The sequence below is a fragment of the Impatiens glandulifera genome, chromosome 2 (assembly GCF_907164915.1).
Source record: "Impatiens glandulifera chromosome 2, dImpGla2.1, whole genome shotgun sequence".
NCBI classification, from domain to species: Eukaryota; Viridiplantae; Streptophyta; class Magnoliopsida; order Ericales; family Balsaminaceae; genus Impatiens; species Impatiens glandulifera.
In genome coordinates this window covers 5466196-5492649 of record NC_061863.1, presented here as the reverse complement: position 1 = coordinate 5492649, position 26454 = coordinate 5466196, and the positions used below count along the sequence as shown (strand labels likewise).

At 31.1% G+C, this 26454-nt stretch overlaps 2 protein-coding genes across 2 annotated transcripts; both read right to left on the bottom strand.

Annotated features, from left to right (window-relative positions):
* Nucleotides 1–2624: 2624 nt before the first annotated feature.
* Nucleotides 2625–14582, bottom strand: LOC124927608 (acetyl-CoA carboxylase 1-like). Its single transcript, XM_047468051.1, has 32 exons — nt 14228–14582; nt 13676–14078; nt 13399–13605; nt 13154–13315; nt 12881–12973; nt 12695–12790; nt 12317–12490; nt 11845–11938; nt 11569–11756; nt 11381–11431; nt 11254–11293; nt 11009–11133; nt 10802–10918; nt 10616–10690; nt 10469–10525; nt 10238–10342; nt 10071–10157; nt 9722–9913; nt 9454–9642; nt 9015–9125; nt 8841–8927; nt 8580–8756; nt 8386–8463; nt 8154–8276; nt 7794–8063; nt 7381–7703; nt 6373–6613; nt 5932–6281; nt 5633–5846; nt 5245–5424; nt 3009–5141; nt 2625–2920 (listed from the first exon to the last, which is right to left on the bottom strand). Exons 2-32 carry the CDS (start codon nt 14051–14053, stop codon nt 2861–2863), a joined length of 6777 nt encoding a protein of 2258 aa, XP_047324007.1. The 5' UTR covers nt 14054–14078; nt 14228–14582; the 3' UTR covers nt 2625–2860.
* A 6223-nt stretch (nt 14583–20805) lies between these two features.
* LOC124924218 (phosphatidylinositol transfer protein 3-like) lies at nt 20806–21683 on the bottom strand. Its single transcript, XM_047464284.1, has 3 exons — nt 21351–21683; nt 21170–21268; nt 20806–21082 (listed from the first exon to the last, which is right to left on the bottom strand). The coding sequence occupies exons 1-3, from the start codon at nt 21681–21683 to the stop codon at nt 20843–20845; spliced, it is 672 nt and encodes a 223-aa protein (XP_047320240.1). The 3' UTR covers nt 20806–20842.
* Between the last annotated feature and the right edge of the window lie 4771 nt (nt 21684–26454).

Sequence of the window (26454 nt, the reverse complement as noted above, 5' to 3'; positions counted from 1 at the left end):
AAACATATCAAAAACGTGTTTAAAGTACCAAAAACATGATAAACGTATTTAATGTGTTAAAAACGTATTAAAAATGTAAAAACGTGTTAAACGTATCAAAAATGTGTTAAACGTGCCAAATAAGTGAAAAACTTGTTAAACATGCCAAAGCGTGAAAAACATGTTAAACATGTTTAATGTGTGAAAAATGTGTTAAACATGTCAAAAACGTGAAAAACGTGTTAATTTGGAATTACAATTCCGACCTAAAAAGATTGGAATTGAGAACTATCAAATTACACTATATTGAATTCCATTGGAATTCTAATTCCAATTCCAATTCCAATTCTTAATATTAAAGTGTCTAACAAACATAAGAATTGGAATTAGACCCTCCAATTCTAATTCCAATGCCAATTCCAGAGTTATCAAACACACCCTTAGTGATTAAACTATTGCATATGATGATGTTTGTTTGTGAGCTGCGCATTCAATGACTTCAACTTGGCCTGAGTTATTTCGATATACTTTTATAGTCTTCTCTTCACTTTCCTTCACTATTTCTCTATCACTTTCATCCCCTATTCTTCACATTTTTCTTCCTCTAATTCTTCTTCATTTTCACCATCTAATTCTTCTTCTTTATCTGATTCTTCATCTTCTCCTTCTTCTGAATCCTCAACATTTTCATCATCTGCTTCTTTATCTTTAGTTTCCTTTATATGCTTTCCAGTTCTTGATTCTTCAGTTTCATTTTCCTAGGTTTTCTCATTCTTCTCCTGAACTTTTAGGCTATCCTCCTGTTTCTAAACTTTCAAGATTTCATGTTATTCTTCAATTGTTTTTCACATTGATTACTAACATGTTTAAAAGTATTGTAGAATGCACATCTGTTTGGTCTCCATTCATATGAAATATCCATCACTGTAGGCTTACCTCTTCTGTCAATAACTGTCATTTTTGCTGGTAAAGTACTTCTAGGGTGCACTTCAATGCTTATCCTAGCATATGTGATGTCTTCTATTTCTTCCGTGATTGGGTCCATATACAATGGTTTTCTTAATAGACTAGCAAAATGACTAAGTGCTTATGCATTGTACATATGAGCCGGAATTTTCCTTAGTTTGAACCAAATTTGAGTCGTTTTTTCGGTTTGCTATGTAGGTTCAATCCTTTTGACCATCTTTCTAGCTTCATGCAGTTTGACCCAACATAAGTATGCCCCAACTTTAGAATATTCTCCAAATTTATTCCCTACTTGAACTTTAGGAAATAAAGATCATTGATATTTGTAGATATATTTTCCAGTCCAATGTGCTCCCATTGCTTTAACAAGGCATCCTTAGTGACCAGGAAAGATACATGATTTTTTCCTATATAGTTATCAACAACTACATATTCTCACTCTTTAATGCATTTCTCTTCAACTTCAAGGGGTAATTTAAACTCAAAAGTAGATTTGAGAATCTCAACCTTTGGTTTAAAATCCCCTAAGTAAATTTTGTCTTTGTATTGTACTTCTTTCAGCTTTTTGTTCAGTGTTTTTCTTCCAGACTTTATTTACTTTCCAACTAGAGTTACTTCTGATAGTGTAATTCTCGGTTTTTGGGCACTTCATTAGCTCCCGCATTGTCTCTATAGAGCAACTAACTATCTTATCATATTCTTCTTATTTGAGTAAATTACAGTTCTGAAGGTAGTGAATATTAAGTTGGGCTATGAACTATTGAGTTTTTTCCTTACTAAGAACAATCTCTTATTTCTTCACTTGAAACAGCAATTTCGAAATTTGATTCTTTAGTTCGTAGAGATTAGCCCTTTCATTATATTCAACCCTCCATTTTCCATCTTTGTTGACTTCTGCCTGAATACTTTCTGTTATTTTAGTTTTTTCTTGAAAATTTTCTCTATTTTTCTTCTGTTCTATTTCAGCATTATCAGAACTATGTTTCTGCTCTATTTCAGCATTCTTAGAACTCTGATTTTGCTTTGTTTCAGCCATCACTTTGTTGCTTGCATTAATTTTTCCGAATTCTTTTACTTCTTTCGCCTTATTTTTGTTCTTTTTTCCATTGTTGAAAAGAAGAATACAATAATAAAGAAAAGTAAATGCAAAAACATGACAATTCAGAAACCCTAAAGATTTAACGACTAAATCGCTTCGAAAGACAACCTTCCGAAAACACCCAAGATTAGAGAACTAATCGACACTCGCAATCAGGAAAAAAGCATCCATAAAATATATTGATGCAATTCTAATAAATTTAGGGTTAGTGTCACTTATTTCATGAATCGTGTGTTCGTGCTTCAATCGACGAACGACGATTCTGACTTTTGAATCTCCAGAGCTTTTCTCTCTCTTTTTATTTAATTTATTATTTAACTCTTCAAGAATATTCACTTCCATTTAAGATTATTTAAATGAAAATGAACCATAACCTTTTAATTTATTAACCAACTATAATATCATATAACTTAATTATTATTTTTTTAAAAGACAAAAACATATATTAAAAAAAAAATAGTAAATTGTTATAGTCCCATAAAACCATTTATAAACATGTTGAAGAATCTAGAATTATTATATATGCAATGAATATAAATGAAAAGATTGAAGCATCAAGCATAAATGTTTTGGCTATGTCTTTTCAAATTAAATTAACACATAACTTTTATTATTACATGAGATTAATTTGATGTCTCCAACAATTACTATGCTAATAAAATAGATAGACAGAAGATCACACACAAGTAAATATGTACTGTTCTTCCTTCCTCACTTAAGGCGGCCAACTTATTGAGATTCTTTTCGAATAATCCTAACCGAATCGACGTCACTCAACCAACAAAAGAAGAAAAAATATTATTAAAATTCGATTGATTAATCGCTCACCTTCTGAAGTTCCTCCAGTAAAAACTGCTTCCTGCTCTTAGGTTCCATCTGCATTACGAAATTCGAATTTCAATTGGAGCGATACCATCAAATTTAAGAAAGAAAACGACAATTAAATTCAAATTTCAGTTTATACCTTGCTTAGAAGGGCGGAAAGGCCTTGAGGTAAAACATGCAAGTCTAATTCCGATTCATCGCATATTTTCGATAACTGATTCAACACCTTTTCAGCGCGTAATTCCTTTATCTTTTCAGCGTAATTCTCGGCTATATCTTTCCAAGCGTAAAACACATCATCATCCGCCCACACATCTTCGCTATGCTTTTCCAAAAACCATTTCTTGATAATCTCAGCACCCTGCTTATAACCGAACTGCCCTCCAGACGCATCCATCGCAATTCTAACCAACCCCCCTTCAGAAACTCTACGACGCAACCTCTTATAAAAGAAACCCCTGGAACCGGCCCAATCCACTACTTCTTTAATCACACCTTTCGCAGCCATCCTAAGAGAAGTATCGTGAAGTTCCGCAAATTTCGTCGCGATCTGCGTGTACAATGGTAAAAGTTGCTTCTCCCGAGATTTAATTTGTAACTGAATTGCCTGAGCGGTTACATGGTCCCCGCAAGCTCTGAAGCGTTGTTTAAGATCGATCATTTGTTTGTCGAGCCTACCCATGCATTCGATAAGCTCCTTAGGCCGGAACTTGATCTCGATCAGACCTTCCGGCTCGAGAACATTTCCTTTCGCGGTTCGCTCTGCGTACATTTCTATATAATCCTCGTTTATCCTACTATCGACCACAACCCACGCCCCTCCCCGAAGCTCGCCCATCATCGGAATGTAAACGAAAACAGGTTGCTTATAGGTTCTTAGATTCTCGACTATCGTCGAACCAGCTTGAAGAATCCCTTCGAAAAGATCCCTCTGACCACCCGAGAATCCTCGCCAATTTGCGAGTATAAACAACGGAAGCTCCTCTCGGTTGAAATCCATCAACGCCTGCGCGGTCTTCGTCGCAGAATCGGGAAACCAAACTTGACCCGCCTGAGGAACAATCCGTTCATGCGAATCGAGTTGACCCGGGTCCGCGGGTATTACTTGCATCACAGTTTGGGTTTCAACAGCAACTATTCCAACCGGGATTCCTCCTAACTTCGCCCTTCCCGTAACAACTGTCCTCGCCCATCCTTCTAACGTCTCGACAAAACTATCTCTATCGAACATACCTCCGAGCCATTTCCCATTACTATCGAAACTACCTGAGATAGCTGCCCGGGGATCGCACGAGTTCTCCGGGTAATACTCAACCGCCCGATGGGTCGGATCAGTCGGGGCTAGAATGGGGAGAGGACCACCACAATAAGGTGGAACGTAGCTAAGCCAATTAATAATAGCCGATACTCCTTGAAGATCGTCAGAAACCGTCAAGTGAACAACTCCGTTTGTAGCCATAATTTTTGGCCCGCCAAGCTGCATGTGCGAGCTGTAAACCTCACGGCCAAGAAGTTTATTCAGTGCTGAGAATCCTGTTAAGATAATTGGTTGGTCTAGCCTCTGAATACACCTCATACCGAGCCGAGCAAGATAAGCACCTATACCAACGGTTCTACCCGTAACGTATGTCAACGTAAATGTTTCCTTATATGCGCGCGAATAAGCACCTGCGATGGCTCCACTTCCAGTTAAGTTTTCAACTCCTAAGCCTTCTTCTTTTCCAACTATGGTATCAATTACGAATCGGGTTTCTCCGTTTGAGAGTTTTAACTCGTGTGAGATGACGGATGAACCGATAACTGCATGATCCTCGGGTGTTAAGTAGATGTATTGGAAGCCTCGCTCAGGGCTCGATTCGTCCGACCAACCAACTTTGAAACAGGATTTGATTTCCTCTGCGACACCGATACGAGCTCCTGAATTTGCGGCTAAGTAGATTAAGGGGATTTTTTTTGCACAAGCGAGATCGGTTACAGCGAGGTAAAATGCATCTTCTCTTGGACCGAAGGATCCAGCTTTGAAGGTTACGTCGTTTGAAACTACTAAGATTGTTCTTCCATTGGGAAACTCTGGGGTTGACATTTCCATGGTCCAGGCCACCATGCCTACGTCGTTTAGACCTGGGTTACGCTCGATTGGCATGAGTGGGGTGCCCCAGCTTCCATTTTTGTCGGAAAATGTAAGCTCTGTGATTTTAAGGAGAGATTTTCCCTTGAATTTTCCACTTGGTTGATGGGATGCCCAGGATTTTTCCAAGGCAGTTTCAAAAGCCTACAAGAGAAACTTGTCGTTAGGATAAACTTTCTAAGGCCTTGTTTGATGAAGGGTTATTGGGGCCTTATTTATGTTATGGTAAAGACCGAATTAAACTAACCAGAGGAAAATCATAGCAGTAGGTTGTGTTGCTTTTCCTGGCTAAAAGACGTTTTTGTTCAAGAGTTGTTAATGGCTGATGCTGCATATTTACAGGAACACCATGAAGAGGGCCACTTCTGGAGGTGGTTGAATGATAAACCACTTTTTGTTTGCTTGAGTCCTCCAGTTCTCTATATATCTGTTAATTATGCAAATAATTATCATCCTCGTGCAAATTCAAATATAATACTTCAATTACACAGCTTTACTTACTTTCAACTTTATCCCAAATTAGTTAAACTAACAGGAAATCTACTAATATATACAAAAACAATTGCAAGAAAAACATTATTTTTCCAATTTAACATATGATTACATGAAATAGGATTTAGGGAATAAACGCTTACATGAACAATCGAAGTGTGTCCAGTCACACTTTGAATGACAACCCTCCAAGCCCCATTTGCCCCTCCTTCAGAATCTATCAAGAGTTTCACCTCCCACACACAAACACCTAGACGATGCATCCTGACACCACAGTGAGAATGGATTTCATGTACCATCTCTTCCAAGATAGTCTCAACTGCCGCTTCCTCTTGTTCAACATCAGATTCCAGACTCCTGCAGAGAAAAAGCAGAGATGGCATCAAACTAATGAAATTTATATACATTTTTAACGAACAAAGAGTAAAAACTATTGTGTTACTTTGAATAAGGCAGGAGATCATCTATCTGTTGCGCCCTCAAGATATAAAGATACATATGGGCATGGTCTGATTTGACGGTGGCATTATGAACATGAAGTTCCAATTCCTCCATGGCAGTCATAAGGGACCTCAAGATGCTTTTAGCTGTATAGGACAGAGTCAATGGAAGTTTATTTATTTCTATATCTGTCCCCATCAATCCTTCGTAGGACATAGGCTGCCTGACAAGGGTACGGAGGAAGATCCTCTGAATTGATGAATGTTTGAACTTATCTGCAACTGTATAGAGATGCCATTGACGGTCCCTTGATGGAGTATATTTTGTGCTCTCATAGCCCTTAAGCTTGTCCTGCATAAACAACACATGTAATTTGAATATTAACCACCACTTTCAAATCAGAAATGCAAAATATAAAAAAGATCGAGATGAGATAGCAAACCAATTCAAGATATGTTGATAGAGGTGGCTCCAGGTGGCGTAATAAGGGTTCCTCCACATAGTGGAGTCTTTCCTCTGACCAGTGAAATGAGTGCCTCATGGGAGTTCGTCCTTCATCCCTCTGTATGATACAGCTAATAACCCCTACACCAGCAGTTCTAAGACTGGAGCTAACTTGTTGATTCTCTTTTAATAATTTGGCTAACTTGTTGATTCTCTCCTGAGCCTGATCCTCGTCACCACTGCATGCCAAAGTAAGAGACTGATAAATAAAGCAGCAGTTCTGTGGCAACTGGATGTTCAAGTTATCTCTAACACTTTACAGCATCTTGACAAGTGAATTTTGATCTAGCAAAGTTTCTCAAAGGAGATAGCCCTCCATGACTAAATAATGACAGAATTAAACAAAATAAAACACAACCTAAAGGGTTGTCAATGATTCATATAGTTTACCCAAAACACCACATTATATATTTGTCCTCTTACCGCATAATATTTCAGGGGCATTTTAGTCTTTTCATACAGAAGTACTACAATCTTGCATGCAATTTGACAAAAATTCCGTACTAACACCCATTCATTGGAAAATGTTTACCTGATATCTCCTTTCTCACTCTTTTGTGTAACATTAATAGGGATCTATTAGTAAATAGTAAGGGTAATATTGTAATTGGTAGAGTAAGTTAGTGCGTTAGTTAGCTTGTAATAGTAGAGTATGTATTATTTGCAAATATGATGAATGATATGAATTTGGTTTCTCCCATCTCAAAGGCTTAGGCCCTTCTTCTTATCTACATTTTTCATCTACAAATCCTAAATCTTTAGGCTGGTACGTAACATTTTGTGACATGGAAATAGCCTTTCAATGAAAAATAGGAATACACCTACATAATGTACAACCTTTCCTCAGACTGCAAATGGAAGGATCACCTTCTGCACAATACCCTTGCTTATTTTTTTTTCAAAATTAACAGAGTTCGCATAAGGAGGGAAAAGAGATGTTATATACCTGTCCTGTAGCAGGCTCATCTGGTTACCAATACCTACTAAAGCAATATGTATCATATTTCCATGACTATCTAACACAACAGGCCCCTTAGAAATGGTATCAGATGAACTATGGGTCGTTTCTTTGAGTGCGGCATTCATCACAGTTGGCAAAAGGCTAAGTGACTTAATGATGACCATAATTCCCCATTTCCTATTGGATTGATTATCCAATTGTGTATCTGATTCATCATTCCTTTCAATATGCCCTTCCAAGAACTGCCATGTGGCGATGAGACCAGATCTATGCCACTGCATTCTGACACTGCCTTTAACAAGGTAGGGCTGATAATGCAAATTAAGAATCAGAGAAAGAATATAAAGGTTTATCTCCAGTCAAAGCCCAGAAAGCAAATGGTATTAAGTGAAAAGTACCTGGTAAAGTCTACGAACATATGTCTCAACAACCCGTCTTTGAAGAGTGTGATCACTGTGATCAAAAAGACCTACAAGAGCATCTTCAACTGCTAATGGGGTACTTACAAGAACCTCCATGCGGTCATTAATTGCACTCTTTCTCTTGGGAGTATCCATAGTTTCACCATCTTCAGTAAACATCTCAAGTTCTGAAAGACTTCTAGCAATGTTGGATCTCAGCTCACTTAGTTTGGTTTGTTCTAACAGCTGGCTTGCCTTCAGTGCCAACTATTATAAAAGAAAGCTCAAATTTATATTTTTTTTGGCAGTGGACAAAAAGGAAAAGATATACATTACAAGGTGAATAAAATTTCCAACCTCAGAATAATTCGTGTGGTTGAGAGCAGAGAATCGGATTAGCTTATCCCTGTAAGCAGCAGGATTAGGGTACACCAATTGTTCCATTAGTTGTAATATCAACTTATTTTTGCTCTTAATTCCCTGGAAGAATAAAGAAGAACAATGCCACAGAAACCATACTCCATGAGAAACAAGCAAATAGACAAGAGAAGGAAGCAAGCAAGATGTGGTTTCCAAGTGTGTATATTACCTGATGAGAAAGTACAATATCCACCACCTTTGCTAGATCTTTCTTGTACTGAAGTCGAAGTCGTTCTATTACATCAGCCTGAACAGAAAAAGTAGTTAAGCAGAAGAATTACAAAGAACACTGAAGAAATAAACAACGTATCAACTTGTCATATGTTGTAATGTTGCTAAATTGCTTTCTTATGTGGGACATACCTGGATGTTATCACTAAACAATTCTTCCGCCACTAAATACGCCTCAAAAAGGGACTGAACAATAATGTGAGCATGGCTTTCTCTTCCACCCTCATAAGACTTAACAAGACTCATCAATGGTTCGATAAGCCTTTCTTGGGTTCCTTTTTCTTTTTCAGGACAGGAGCTTAAATGTGACTGCAGATTAAGGTAGATGGGAAAATGTGAAGTTAATAATCAACATAATGAAGAAATAAGGAAAATTTGTAGTGACGAACCAACCTCAAGAACACCTCGTAACAGTTTGGCAGGGAATTCAGCATTTTGCATGTTTGATATGCTCTCATAATCTTTGTATTTGGATTCCAACTGGGCTCGGAAATCAAAAGGGTACATTAGAATTTTTTACCCCCGTACACTTCTCAAACAATGAATGCAAAAGAAGAGAACATTTACCTCTGTTCGGAGATCTTTAGGCAAGCGAGTTGCTAGAACAGACAAGCATTCTTGCCATTGAAGGAAAGGAAGCTCGGGATTGTCAAGACAACTTAGCAAGTTTTGCACAACCTAATATAAAGCAAGGTCAAGTTTCTCATACTTCACACAAGAAAATTTCAATCTGATCTACTCCTTCCATCCCATTTTCTTTGGCATAGTTCAAAGAAATGGATGGTAAAATTTTTGGACAAGAATTCCCTCGGATATAAAGAATTAAGAAGTGTACACAAATCATTTGACACCAAATTTTGACAGAAGCTTAACCAATGTGAAAAAAGGAAATCAAGATGGAATCTTGTCGCTTAAGATATGATGCAAGGAGACAGTGATATGAATATGGTTTCAAATACTCTTTCTCCTGAGAATGCATTTTTCTTTCTCAAAGAAGAAAACTCACTTCATCGATGTTATGCTCATATCCTGCAAGAGTCATCCTGGCAGCATTCAAACTTGCAGCGAGCCTCTGATGCACTTTTCCAGATATTGCAGTAGGAAGACCCAGTACTGGAAAACTTCCAAGAAAAGGTTCTGCTTTTCTTACAGCTGATGGATCATCAAGATCCAGTCTAGCAATAAGCTCACCAGCCTGCAGAAAAGAGCATTATTATAGAACTAACACTAAAATGGAACGTGATAGTAAACATCCTGAGTAGCAGACTGTCTACCTGCATTGCTTGGCCTTCAGACAAATTCATATGGATAATACCAGAAGCAGGTGAAAGAAGCGGCATACACATTTTCATGACCTCCACCTCTGCATAAGGCGTATCGGCATCCACATGACTACCGTCGGAAACTAAAAACCTCAACAACTTGCAAGGAGTCTCTGCCATTAACTTTGATGGATCATGATCATTCTGAAAGAGGAACACCATGTGTCAATTAGGATATGCAGATCAAGTAGGAGGAGGGATGGAGAGAAACAGAGAAAGAAATATATATGCCAAAAGACTTCAGCCAACATGACAAAAACAAATCATTTATCTCATCTGAAGAAAAGCGGTAGTATAATACCTGCAACAGGCATGTCCTTCCGTCAATCAAAAGACGGGTCCCAGCAGCCTCTTCTTCTGCATATATTACGTGACTATTTCCATCCAACTGCATAAAGATTTGAAAGAAAATTAGGAATATAGAAAGAAAACAAAAAGTAAGAAAATTGAAGCATACAGAAGAATTACCTGCATCAGCAAACCTCCATCTCGCAAAGTGTGTATTTCTGCCTCAATTTTTGACCCATTCATACTCAATCTATAGCTTCCTGGACCACCTCTCACCATATCAATCTGACAACATCCTCCATTTACATCAGTAACATCACCAAACAGAAATTAAAAAAAAGTAACAAATACAGAAAGAAATCATGAATCGTTAAACAGCATGTACGTAACATCAGTCACATAGAAACCCACCGTGTATTTGCTTCCTTCAATATTCAAAGAAACTTGGGAATAGACAAGGGATATATGCTGCAAACCAGAGAGAGCGAAATTAGAATTCAACCAGGAGAGTGAGAACTGTAGTGGAGAGAGAAATAAACATATTTCTGAAGCAATCACCTTAGGCGGAATTTGTCCCTTTTCAAGATAACCAATGTAATCTGAAACCATAGCCGCACTAGTAGCTGATGCTTTCTGACATAGACAAACAGGAAAGAGAAATGTTGCTATAAGAATTAAGCAGATAAGAGAAAGATGTCCAAAATATTATATAAAGCAAAATAATATAAAATATGAATAACATACATATAAAGCTCCTCCAACAACAGAGAGATACCAAGGTGGCCTTTCAGCTCTCACGCGCATTGCTATCCTACTGTCCAGCCAGCCAGTATGTATCTTATTGTCTCTGTAATCAGCTGCCTGAAAAATGTGTACGCAGTTAATTCAACTGTGTAAACTTAAGTAAAGTTTACAGAAATTCATATATAGCTTGACAATAAAGAAGCTTACATGCAGTAGGTCAACAGTGTAATCAACATTTGTTCGAATTTCTCCCCTAATTTGAATTTCCTTCAACCCAAGAACCATATTTGCAATGGCCAGGGGCCTGGACTCACCAAAGGCAAAAACATGACCTGTGATGAAATTTATTTAGTTTCAGAAGTAATCTACTCAGATATGACTTTTAATATTTGTCTCAAATAAATCAGACATGAAAAGTTGAAATGGATCATTAGCATAAGAAAGGTACTAACCAAATTGAGAATCTGAGAATTCGTGAATGCCTCCCCCAGACTGCAAATCATGAACTAATTATCAGCCAAATTTTCAAATGTTTGCTTGCGATTAGCATGTAAGCTGAGTTGAATTTTGAAAACATACCTTCACAGAAAAGTATGCCCAAACGTTTGGCTTGCTTTTGAAGCTCAGCTCCTATAAGTACAACAAAAAGAGTTTTCTTGAATCGAGAAAACAGGTCTATGATAATTGATAAATGAATATGCCAGGTGATGAGATGTAGACAACACATTAATTCTATGCTACAACTTTAGGTCCAACAAGTAACTTACCTGTACTTTTCCACTAGTAGGCTTAAAACCATCATCTGGATCCTCACTTGTCACTCTCACTGCCACACAATGACCTTTCGGCCTTATAGATTCTGCTTTATCGAAGTCAAAAGGTGTAGCAACAACAGAAGTTCTCCTCCAAGCATCATATCCTCCACTATGTTCAATCCCATAAAACCGCCTTATTTCTGGTTAAAAAAGACAGTTTCATTGGAATGAACAAGAAATTAATTGAAAATTAAATTAAAAATAAGCCTGAATTTGACATAACCATACCAGGAATTTGCCATAGAGGAATCCCCATCCCAACTGCTACCTGAGCAGCCGGAAGATTTATCTCAGCAATCCATTCCGTGACTGGATGCTCCACCTGAAGTGAATGTAATTGTGAGAAATTTCTAGAGTGCAACAACTAGATAAGTATAGGACTAATCTATTGCCATAAAAAGCAAGCTGCAACCCAATATCCACAAAGAGAAAAGGTCCAGGAAGGTGCACTGTTTCTAGCACAAAGAAATACAACCAAATCAAGTAAAAAAAAATTAAAGACCAGGATTTTCCCCCTTAAAGTTGGCTAAGTACACCTTCCCACTGCTTGCCCCTACTTCAGTCAAGGTGTTTTCAGTGAATCGAACTTGAAACATCAACCCTCTTAAGTTAAAGATCTTAGCACCTAAGCTACCTTGTTAATGATTGTAAAAGATATGTAAGCAATTATATCCAAGCCATCTTTTTTGCCTAGACAAACCTGTAATCGAGGGTTGAGCTCTAGGAAATAGTATTCTCCAGTCTCCATACTGTAAAGATACTCAACCGTTGCTGCTCCAACATAATTCACAGATTTGGCTAACCTCCTGGCCGCTTGCTCAAGCTTTCTTATTGTTTCTTGAGGAGCCACAGTGATTGGCCCTTCCTCTATAATCTATCCACAATTAATGGTAACTTTTGGTTAATCATGTGCAGTAGTTACAGAAGAAAATTCTGCCACTCGGCATTTATATAGAAATAGAAAAAAATTATAGGAAAATGCTCATTTAGCCAGTTGGTAGAGTGCAAGGCTCATCACCATTTCAAAAATATATATGTATAAAAATATACATATGAATTATAGGAGCTCTAGACTCACCTTTTGATGTCGTCTCTGGACACTACAATCACGACTATGCAGAGCTGCAACATTGCCATGTTGATCACACAGTAACTGGACTTCTAAATGCCGGCTCTAATTTCAGGAAAAAGAGAAACATTGTGAGGATTTGACAATGAAGAAAATTTTGGATAAATATATGTTGATAATTGTAAACTACCATACCTGAGAAGCAACCTTCATGATGAATATAGGTGAACCAGGGACTTCTCCCTGTACTTGCTTGAATAATGCCCTAACTTCATCATCGTTATGAACCTAGATTACAAAATTATAGATTTATAAGAAATGGCTAATAGAACTCAATTGAGCTCAGTCATGGATCACTTTGACTTAACTAAACTCCTTGAGACAATAAAGATTTCTTTATTTGAGTTTTTCGTTGTATATTATTTGATAAACCATTTCAGAAGATCGAACGACGTTTGTTTTACAAACCTTTCTTATGCCTTTTCCACCACCACCCCAAGAAGCCTTAATCATAGCTGGATACCCCACAATCTGACAGCTGGCAATTGCATCTTCCGTTGTATAAACACATGCTTGCTGATAGATTTCTTCTGGAATTGCTACTAAGCTGCTTTCGGGAGGAATTTTCACCTAAAATTGTTTATACAGAGTTTTAGAACAAATGAAGATACACTACAAAAAAAAAAAATGAAACAAGAAAAAAAAAAGTTTACACTGGAGCCACTCCATGGTAGTGTAGGAACATCTGCTGCTTGTGCAATCAAAGATGACCCGATTTTATCTCCTAAAGCAGCCATGGAAACACCAGGAGGTCCAAGAAATACTATTCCTTTAGCATTCAAAGCATCCGGAAGCTCTGGATTTTCAGAAGCATGACCCCAGCCAGGCCAAACAGCATCAACATGTGTTATCTCCGCCATCTAGATTATCACAAACAAAAAATCAGATGGAAACTTTTAAAAACAAATATACCCAAACTAATTAACAAACCTCGACGATAAGCTGCACATTAGCGTAATTGTTATTGTTTGTTCCTCCAGGAACCTCAACAAACTGATCAGCAATTCTAATGTGTTCAGCATTGATCCTCATGTCTTCCGGTGTAGCCATGGCAACCAACAAAATCGCTTTCTCAGTACCAAATGTCTCATAAGCCCATGTCCTGACACTTCTTATAAACTTCACAGCTGCCATTCCATTATTAGCTAGCAATATACTATGAATTGGCTTCTTTCCACCTAGGGCATGACAGAAATCATCCACTTCTGGTAGTGTCATGGGCGATTTTGGTGGAAGTAATCCATTCATATACCCATTACTACCACGTCTGATACCCATCAAAAGTGGCTGCCTTTGAGCTTCAGACATGGTTATTAGTTAGTACCCACCTCCCCTGATCATAGAAAAACAACAAATTGATATAATTGAGGATCATAAAAGGTTAATCTATGATCTTTTTGAACTGAATCAAGCACAGATGGGCAGTAGAGATGAAAAAACAGTCGTATCAAACAGTAGGAAGTAGAGAATCGAAAAACTAACCGTGAATAGAGTAGAAAAGGAGCTGAACCCAGATGTTCAATTTGTATTCGATTGACTGATCATGAAGAAGTAGAGCGTTTAAGAGCTTATGTGAAGCGTGAATCGGAATTAATGCAAGATGGGAAGAAGGGGAAGTGAAGGTTGTCTTGATGAGGAAGAAGGAAAGGGAAGGAAAAGGAAGGCGGGTTGGTTTTAGTTTGTTGTCGTAAGTAATAACGGGCTTTTAATGTGACTTATGAGAGGAACCACGTGGTAGCTGGCTACCCTTTTCATCTTCTTCTTTCTTTTTTCTTTGGTGGGCGTGGCTTGGTAGTAGTTACCAGCTACCCCCATCGTCCCCAATTCATCGCCATCGCTATCAGCTATTTCTTCTGTAAATTTTGAGAAATCAGAGAAATTAAACTTCAACTGAGGAGGAGAGTGTAGTAATCTAATTCTACTGATATTCTTGATTTTTCTTTTTGAAAGTTCCCAACTTTGATTGAGAGTAGGACCCATTGTCATCAATTTTCCGCCCCCAATGGTTTTTCGAAAACCTAAAAATGGATTTTGATGATCTAGTATTCATTAATGAGGAAGAAATACTTATTTTCTTAAAGAAAGTATTTAAATTAGTGTAAATCTTGATTTATCTAAACATATTTTCCTATTATTTTTTTTAATTTAAGTACATTTTATATATTAGGAACCGCTTTTATATTAATATATTAAGAATTTATGGACAATTTGAGGATAAGTTTTTTACGGAAAATGGAATAGGGATGGATATTTGTGTCTCACCATTATTTTATTTTTTTTTAGTTTATTTTTATAATAATATAATTTTTTAATATATTATAACATATATAATATTTAAAAAATATTTATATAGTTTAATAATAAAATTATTTTTTATAAAGAATATGGTATAACGTTGTTTAATGATATCAAATAGAATATTACGAGAATATAGAATCATTTTTCGCTTAATTGTCATTCATACCTACCACTTTAATTATTTTTATCACAGTGGGTAAAAGTATTTTATTATAATAATTAAAAATTATTAATCAAATCTTGAAAATTTGTGAAAAAGTATATTTTGATGTTTGGTACAAAATAAAAATTATTATTATATTTTGAATAATAATATATTTGAAATAAAAATAATTTTTTTTTTAACTTAAGATTTTTAGTGATGACAAATTTAAAAAAGTTAGTGTATTATATAATATTATTGGTACTTGAATTTATTAATTAGTTTTGAATTGCTTTAGTTATTGTTCTATTTTTAATTATAATCTAAATTTTTTATGTGTATGAATTCTAACAAACCTTATGGATGACAAAAATTAAATACATTTGGTAAAAAACTTGTTATAATATATAGATAAATAATTTTGATAATATTTTTTACTAAATAAAGTCTAATAGACACACAAAATGAATTATAATTTGTTAATGTAACTATCAAGAAATATAATTTTTTATTATATAAAGTAGTGAACTTTTTACAAAAGGGTTATTTTAGTATAGTATCTTTTTAAAGTTATTATATTAAAAAGTGAATATGACTTTTAATATTTTATATTAAAAATATGGTTGATTAGATTTAACATTTTTTAAAATAAAATATTGATAAAAAAAAATTTTCCCAACTTTTATATATTTTACTGTTAAGTGATAATACTGAAAACTTGTACCTTGAAAAGTAAAAATATATTATTTTATAATAAAATACCAAAAAAATTTTTTTAATGATGAATGAAGTAGATCAGATCTTCCCACTGACCTTCAATTGGTTGATCATTTAATTCATGCTTATCTTTATTTGACTGAACCTTTTCTATAATTTAATTAAAATCAAATACAATTTATTATATTTTATTTTAAATTTGGTCATTTATATATTCAAAATCTGTAAATGATAATAAAATAATATTTTGTTACAATCAAACACAACACAAATTATTATTTTTTTTTATTTTTAATTGTGACTGGAGTTTATTCCAGAAGACTCTATTTTTAAATTAGAAGATTTTTTATTATTAATAATTGAATATATGAGATTTTTAGTTTTTAAGATATTTGATATGAGCTCCTCTTATGAGTTAACAATTTATAATTTAAATTTAAATTGAGTTATTCCTAAAAAATGTTATAAATGTAGAGTGAGTTTGAATCATTATGAAATTAAAAATTAGTATTTTATCATCATCACTAACACAATTACAATTATTTTTTAAAATTATTAAAAGTAAAAAAATAAAAGTAATTTTGTTTTCATTTTATTTGGGATTATATAATATTCTTATGTGAAAAGTGAATAAAAATAATTAATAAAGTTTTAGATCAAGATGAAAGGAAATAAGTTTGATAATTTTTTCTATCAAACCTAATTAATTTTTTGTTGATTTTTGATAAAATAAAAATAAGCTCAATAAATTGAAATAACTTATTTAATAAAAAGAATTAAGGAGAATATTCCTATTTGACCAAACAAAATCAACTAAGAAATTTTAAAATAATTATGTGAAAAAATTGTGACTAAATATTTTTCATGAAAAAACAAAATCAACTAACTTCTTACCTACACCCCTATACCAAATTATTTAGATAATTTTTATTATAAAAAATAAACTCATTTACTATCTTCCAGTCAAATTTGAAATCAAACACTACATAACTCAGTTTTTGCTTTTATATTTATATTTTAATTTATGATAAAAATAATAAAAATATTAGTTTATGCAATTAATACATTAAATGGAGAAAAAAATAAAAAATTATTTATTTATTTGTGAAAACATTAAATAATAATTTATTTATTTATTTATTTATTTGAAATTAATAAATTATTTAGCAGTGCATGGGATGATGGGTTTTATTATTGTTGGAAGTTAGGTGTACCGATCACCAACGTCGTCATCTAACCCTTCCATCATAATAAAAAAATAGATAATTAATTAATTTAAACAAAAATAAAGAAACCATTTTGAATTATTATTTTTTAACAATGTTTTGATAATATCTTATTTAAAAAATACTAAAGTTAAAATAAAAGTAATTATTATTTGTTCTTTAGTTCAGATTATATTATAATTTTTGGCTTTATTTAGTATAAAAAATTATTTATTATTTAGTGCATGATATATTAGTATTTATATGGCTTCATTAGTAAAAATATTATATTTGAATTATTATTCAAATTGTTTTTTAAGATAATTATTGTCTTTGACCACATGACAAATGAGTTTTTTAGGAAATTAAGAATCAAACATTAAAAATCGATTTTAAAAGTTATTTTATCCTACTCTACTCACGTGCATAAAATTCGAGATAACTTTTTTTTTTTTATTTTTTATTAATAAAAAAACAATTATATATTAAATTTAAAAGTTACATATAAAAAAAAATAATTAATAAATAATATAAAATAACATAACATTTATAAAATCAAAATAAATAATTAATAATCTAAGTTTAGATTCTATACAGAGATTAGGGATCAAATGGACTGAAGCCTATCCAGTATCCATAATATATATATATATATATATATATATGATAAAATTTATATAACTGTATAATTTTTTAATTTTTTTTCAATTTAATTAAGGCAGAATTTACACTTATTCAATAGTTCCAATTTTTTTTATGCCTACCTCATTTCGAATTCTTAGATCGATCTATCTCTATATCTAAGATATCAAATTGTATAAATAATTAAAAAAATTAATAGATAATATCCAACAATCATGCAATTAGTTTAGAGTCATCCCAAAAACGAATTCATTTAAGTTTATAACAACAAATTTTGAAATACTGGCATAGGAAAAATCTGTATCAAATATTATGGACGGTAGTTAAAATTATTATTAGTCAAAATTTGGTAAAAAAAACATTGAAAAATATTCTATCCAATAATATTGGACCATATATCATAAATCCGAAATAGTGAGAAACTCATACAAATTAATGAATTATAGCATTTAAGTGGTATTGAATATGAAAGACTAGTTCTAGTAATTCTTTATTCAAAAAATGAAAAATAACTTTAAAATCGATTATTTTGCCTCTTTTATTGCTAAGAATGGGACAAATATATACTTGAAAAATGATTATTAACATAATCAGAATGTATGAGCAACAAACCACCTACCAACTATTGAAAGTATTATTCGAATTATAAAAATTCGAAACGAAAAATCTGATTCAACTAAACAGGATGTCAAAGAAACAAAATATAACATCAACTCAAATTCGAGTGATATAAAAAAAATAAATCATCTTTCAAGTAAATATAAAATAAAATAATTTTGTTTTAGTTCCAATCAAATGACAGTGTAGTTTATTTTTGTGATAGCTGTCCATTTTAATTCAAAATATTTTATTGTTAAAATAAATAAATTATAATAAAATATAAAATTAATTTTAAAAAAAAATAAGAATAAAACTAATAATTTTTTGAAAACGACATATTTCATAATTATTACTACTTTATATAAATTTTCATATCAGCATTATCACTGTACCGATATTAATCCTTCTGTATGAACATTTAGATATTGACTACGTACAATAATATATATAAACAAAATAAATTATCTGTATAACATCCATACTCAATCATAATATTGAGCTTATTTATTACAATTTCTTTTTTGTCAGAAATAAAATTCAATTTGCTTATTAGTAAGAGTTGATTAAATTTTTATAACTTAGTTTAACTTTTTTTAAAAAATTATTGGTTTTTAACCTTAAAAAAGTTTTATTTAATTCAATTATATCTTTCTTATAAAAGGAAAACAAAATTAATTTCACTTCTTATTTCTAGTTTTCAAATAATTAATCTCAATATCTAAACTTATTATTGATATAAAATAAAATAAAGAAGACATCATACTTTACATTAAAGATAATTTCAATAAAAATCCCTTAAAGATGCTCTAAGAGACCTTTGTTTTTCATTAAAAAATGCTTTATTGAAAATGGAGTAATTTGTGAAAAGTAGATTTATGATTTGTTATGTTTGAACATAAAAAAATCTTCCGCCAATTACAATTTGAGTAATATATATATATATATGGTATTATTTGTGGAAAAGAACTTGACAACTTATGTAAATATGAATGTCTTAAAATGTTAAGATTAAATTGATTATTCTTACTTTGACAAATAACAAACACATGAAAATCAAATAAAATGGAAAAACATGCAATATATATATATATATATATATATTATTACAAGGTATTATTTTACTTTATTTCTTAATTATAAGCAATTAAACATCATATTTATTATTATTAATCTCATGAGTTTGAAGCCATTTTCTTATCGTCTTCTTTCATTCTCTGAGCGTACTCACTTAGATTAAAACCTCTGTCGTCTTTCCCCCCAAATGCGACATCGAGCTTGTCCATGTCGAACAATCCTTCCATAATCCTCATTGTTTTCGGATCATTTGCATACACAAACTTGACTTTCTGGGTCATTTCAGGATCCACAAAGAGCTTGACTAACTGCATTCAACTAACAAGTCTTAAAAGATTGTCTAATATATTAATATCCCCTTATACTATTAAAAAAATATGAAAAAAAGAGAAAGACACATTTGCCGATTAAACTTGAACTAAAGGCTACTACAGGAAAAAAAAATACCTAAAAAGTTTGTAAAAAATAGATTCAACTTTGGGTTTGAAAAAAAAAATAATTATAATTTTTTTTTAAAATATTTTTTTCTCAAAGTATCTAACTCTAGGGATGGGTGAATAAAAAAAGATTCAACATAAGAAAAATCATATCCTTGTGCCATCCAATTTAATATAACAAATAAGCTCTATAGGTTAAATTTATTAATTTTTTAATATAAAAATGTGTAACTTGATAACTCAGGTTAAAAAATCAATTATTTTATTTGGTTATCGATTCAAATTTTAAAAAATTATTTTTAATATTTTTTTTATTTAAAATTAGAACTACCAAATATTTTTTCTATGAGACTGGGGTAATCCAATTCTCAAGACCGACACTATTACAAGTAACCTACCAATCATAAGAATATTGACATTGACACTGTAACGCGATTTCTTAACAATGTTCTAAATAATATTATATTTTAATTTGATTTGATTTTCAAAAATTATATTTTTATAATTAAATTAAAACTAAATCTAATTCGTATATTAATTAGATGAGATAATGTTACATAATATATATACATTAACAAATTTAATAACGTTTTTTCAATTAAAAAAAACATAAAGTTATATTCATATAGAGAATTTAAATTCGAATCTAGATGTCAAAATTATAAATACATTAATTATAAAATTATGTCTAACTAATGATATATCAAACTTTAAAAAAATTAGATAGATATTAATTTTGGTTGCAATTAAGAATTTAAGATTTATGGTTTATTTCTATGTTTAAACCTCGCCTTAATTATTTTTGGACCAGTCCAAAATTTGAAATGCCTAACATGGAGGGGAAAATATTTGAGCCAGTTATACAAGCTCAATGATAAACCTAGTCAAGAAGAAAATTGAGTGTAAGATTTGAAATCTTTACTGAAGTTTAGGGGTCAAATTGATCTTCTTCTTCCTTTTCCTAAAAACAAAATCAACATAATTATGTTACCTTCCAGAAAGGTTCAAAGATATTAGGTGGATCATACAGTATCGCAGTAGCCAATCTCTGAGGATAATAGTTTTGCAAGATGTAAGTTGTTCTTCGCGCCAATTTCAGAGAAATATTTGAAGCTGTAAATCCATTAAAATCAACTAGCCATATCATCTCTTCACGATTCATAATCGCTTTCTCCATACAATAAACCAAGTATTTCATCTGAGATTCAATCGACTTCGAATTCTGCAATTATAAATCGAATCTAATCAACGAAACCAAACGAAATGGATCATCATTCACAGAGAATTTGAAATTGTTTAACAAATTAACCTGAAAACGAGGTCTCATTACAAGAACAGTTCGTCCTTGTTTATCTTCAAAGTTTAACCTATATATCTTCCCTAATTCAGCTTCATAAGCAATATGTTCCTGATTTTCATAAACTCAAATTGATATACGAACAAAAAAACAAAATCGCGAAGGATTAATGTTAATATTATGATTTGTTTACCCAACGAATCTCCTCTGGCTTGTATTGTAATCTCCATTTGAACGATTCGTTCATCATTTTTGAAGCTTTTTGAACGTTCCATTTCTGCGAGATTAAGTATCGCGAGATTGATTCGTTTGAGTAATGTTTTGCGGCTAATTTGTCAGGAATTGGTGAGATTAAAGCTAGTACTTCATTGATCTGAAATAAGATTGAATTGAAATCGTAAGGAATTCTATCGATCTTGTTGAATGTAAATAGAATTTGAATTGATAATACCTTTTGCTGTTGTTCTTCGGTTCTGCAGGAAGTATCGTCGCCATTTGATGGCGGTTTCTTTGCACTATCAGTCATAGAGAGAGAAAGTGATGAAAATGGCGTGGGCGAACTTTAACAATACACATGTCTTCTTAACGAAATTCCTTGCATATTTATAAAGTAATAGGTTGCCAAATTTTTTTTTAAAATTATTGAATTTTTCTGAATTTTTTTTAAAGAAATTATCACGTGTTTTTTTTACTACCTATAAAATTTTTATTAATTACATAACATATCAAATATCACGAGTTTAATTCTTATCTAAAACATCATAAGATAAGACGAAGACTCGAAGTGAATGTAACCACGTATTAACACCTTTCATTCGTTTAAAAATAATAATTATTACTTATTCTCTGGAAATAATAAATAATGATAATAAGGATTTGTTCGGATTAGATTTTTTATAAATAAAATATGTTATTTAAAAAGTAACGATTAATTATGATTTTGATGAAGTGTTCATTTTTTAAATGATTTAAAATGTTTTAATATATAATCATAATTAAAAATAAAAAATTTAATATTTTGATTAATAAATTAGATAATATGATAAAAAAAAAAGAGAGTAAAAGTAAAATTATGTTTAATTAGTTTTGATTATTTAAATAATGAAACCAAGAAAATCTAAATTTTTAAGTCTAAAATAAAAATAAAATAAATATGTTTGTTTAAATTATTATTTAGTCATAAATGTTAGACTTTTTGTGTCATTCTTATCATTCATCCACTTACAAACATAAGTTGATGAGTAGGTAAGAGAATGGGTGATAGTCATTAATATTATTTTTTGATAAATTTAAATTCGATCGGTGATAAAATTATATATATGATAATGGTTGAATATCCTATCCTATATATCTATGAATTCATACTTCATATTTTATTAAACTAATTTTAAAACAATTAATCAAACAAAATTAAGTGTAAATACACAAATATAATAACAATTTCATATAATTTTTTTTATTCAATAAAGACTTAAAAAGAAAATTGATATATCCGTAAAAGTTACTAGTACATTGTAAAGTTAATAAATATATAAATCATATAACAAATTTTATTAAATCGATTTTTATTACTGTAGATTAAATTGAATCAATATAATAGTTAGAAGGGTTCAAATCGATTTGAATGATCGCTATAGATAAAACACTATTATATATGAAGTGATTGTCTTTATTGAATAAAAATATATTAAGAATATATATACACATTAATAAAAAGTTTTTTTATTAATAACTTGAATTATATGATTTAGATTGTTATCGTATAATAAGTTATTTGAAATTAAACTCAAATAACTCCTATCAAACTATACCTAAATACATATTGAATTTAAATTAAACAATTTGAATACTAACTAATCCAATGTTTTTATATCCATAACCAACCATTGTGACAATTTATTGCTCCTCTTTAATATTGTCAACAAAATTTTCCTAATCCTTCATAAATACTACTATTGCTATAATTGTATACTCCGTATAATAGATTGTTAAATCATATGAATGATTTTTTCATATAAATTTTTGTTGTCGGTTGAAAAAAAAATATATAATCAAACAAAGGGAAATTTCTTTAAAAGCTACTTTTTCCATCTACCTTTATAATAATAGGAGATGAGTAACTAAATCTGACACCTCTTTAATTAATGTACCTACTTTTATGTTTTCGCAATGTGTCGTACAAATGTGTGAAAACAGTGACTTCATTAGGGTTTAGGATTAATGGTTTATTTTTGTATTATCAATGAATGAATGACTAGTATTTCGAGTTTTTATTGAAGTATGATTATAACTCGTTGGGTGATACTCAAGTCGTTGGATACCGGCTAAAAAGTTTGAATTGAGGGGTTAATATGATAAACTTACATAATTGAGTTACCTCTCGATTATTTTATGGTAGACTTTCTGGTTGAAGAGAAATCGTTAAACCTTTAATGATCGCAGTCGTTCAATTCGTATCATTCATAATGCTATTATTAGACTTTTTCTAAGATTCGTTTGGAAAATCGGGAAAGTCGACTCGGGAGTTCATTGTTTTCTTGATAATTTACGAGCTCGATAATCTTTTGGGTAACGAGTTTGTATTCTTTTTTATTTTTATGTTTTGTAATTTTATTTTTATATGTTAATACTTTTTCGTTATGCTTAAACGATTTTATAATTTTAACAGGTCATTTCGGGATAAACGGATCATTTATGATGATTCAGAATTTTTGCAGAGTGGAACCATATACAGTATCAGAAACGGGATAGATCTGAAGACCTTTTTCGAATAAGCCAATTCATTTGGAACATGTAGATCCACTTTTTTTCCTATTCAAAAATCTGCCCTTTGTCTATGTGTTTTCAATTGAAAATTATTTACGGATGAAAAGATGTCAAAGTTACTTCTTACTTTCCAAACAGGCCCTCTTCCATCTCTATATAATCTTTGGTTATCAAGAATACCCAAGAAAAATGCTTCAAATTTTGATTAATCGACACAACCAATAAATAATTTAAATTAGGTATACTATTTCTTGGGTGCATGTGTTTTGATTGATTTTTTGAATTAAATATATTTGACGTGCAATTTTGAGTTTGTCAACAAAAGGAAGAAAAATTCTTAATTAGTACAACATATAGTTATATATCTTGTTCACCTTTATTTATATGTACTGAGAATATAAAACTGTTTTTGTTACCCAATTTTGTAAATAAATAAGTTTGTCTTTATTCTTTGGTAGGAAACTTCTTGTTTGTGACTTTATTATTAAATATTATTTCCGTGTTTGTTACGATCTTATAATTGATCCCATGTCTACCCAAAAATGGGTACATAACTTAATTATAATATTACTTTTCTGTTTATTTTTTTTAATTATATTTTCATATTATAATTCAACCATAGTAACAAAAACAAACATGCATGCTAAATGTTGATTATAATATTTTGTTGTTTTGTTAATATTTAATATAATAATTTATTTATTTTGCTAAAAAGTATAATTTATTTTGAAAATAAAGATCATGCATTAATCATGTACCAATACACATCACTTATTAGAGTTGTAAGAATCAAAATTGGCAATTATGACCTGTTAGAGCTTTGATATGAAAACTTCATTTGATTTCTCTTGTATAGTGCACCAAATATATATTTTATTTATATATAGATATATGGAGAAAATTAAAGTGTCTTAAGTGAGAATCAAAATGAGTTAACGGGGTTAAAGTTATTATAACTTATTTTAAAATGAGACGTGGTTATGGATCGGGTAATCTAACCATGGATGATAATGCACATGTAACCATCAAGATTTAACCACATTCCAATCGAGACCTTAAATCTCATATACAAAGGGACACTAAAGGAAGAGGTGAGGTGCACATTCCTTAAACTTGAGGCAAAAGACGCTTCAATAATGATTCATTTCCTCTTGAATTATATTCATAAAAAAATCCACCTTGAATAATGTTCCAATAATTGAGACTTTTATTTTTGAAACTTAAAGTTTGAGAGTAATCTCATATTGAAAGGAATAATCATCAATCTAAAGCTAATGATAGGTTTATCAGACTTGATTTTGTGTATCAGATTATCCACCGTCAATTAATAATTTAATTTATTTGTATAAAATAAATTTAAGAGTATTAATTTGTAATAGAAAAATATTTAATTGATGTGATCGATGAAATAAGGTCACTCTTTAGAATAAATTCTAAAGAAATGGTTTTCGAAATTATAATACTTTTGGTGGAGTAAGAATTAAATAATTGTCTAGATGTTCACTTTAGTAATTTTGATTTTCAAATCATTTTATTATTTTTTTTCACTATAGACTAATCATCAATTTAAAGGTAGATAATATTAATTAAAAAAAATTCATGTACTTAGTAACAACATCATTTAGAACTATTGGGATTATAACGATAAGGTGTTATGCTAGCTAGTTTCTCTTAATTAAATATATATAATAGTTAAAATATATTATAAAAATTGACTTAAGTTTTTCATGTCTAGCCATCACAAAAATTTGGGTCTCCCGAACAAACCCTAACCTGTCCCCAAAAGTTGGGTATTTAAGTCAACAAAAACTATTGATTTGAACAATCTTATATCACCCTATTCGCAAGCACTCCACTATCTTAGTCAAATTTAATAAATGAATGTGACGTATCATATAGTTTTGAAACAAACAAACATATATCAATCGATCAAACTGAATTATCGTCGGTTTTAAGTCGCATAACATTCAGATTATCGATTTAGTGACGGTTTGAACCACTCAATTGATTAACATACCAATCTAATTAACCTAAACAAATAGACTAATAAACCAAAATAAAATGTTTGAAATATTTTTAATTTACGTAAATAATTTGATTATATAGTTCGATCGAATCAAATTACTTTTAACCTTATAAAATAAACAAAAAAATTGTTCACACAATAATGTAAAGGTATTAAATTATGATTAAATATTTATGGCTAAAACAATAATAAATAACGCAACAAAATGATCTCATAATATGAAAATGGTCTTCATTCTACCTACGCAAACATCAAAATGTATATTAATTATTACGGCACAACTAATTATATAATTATAGTTGCGGGTGGCCGCTGCAACTAAAAGATAAATTTATTTTTATTTTTTATTTCGCTAAATATATTTTTGGTTAAATTTTGTATTATTATTATTATTATTATTATTATTATTATTATTATTATTAAGAATAATGTAATATAGTCTGTAAAATTTTATGTTAGCATATAGTTTAGCCTAAAATTTAAATCTTATATTGTTATTTTTCTT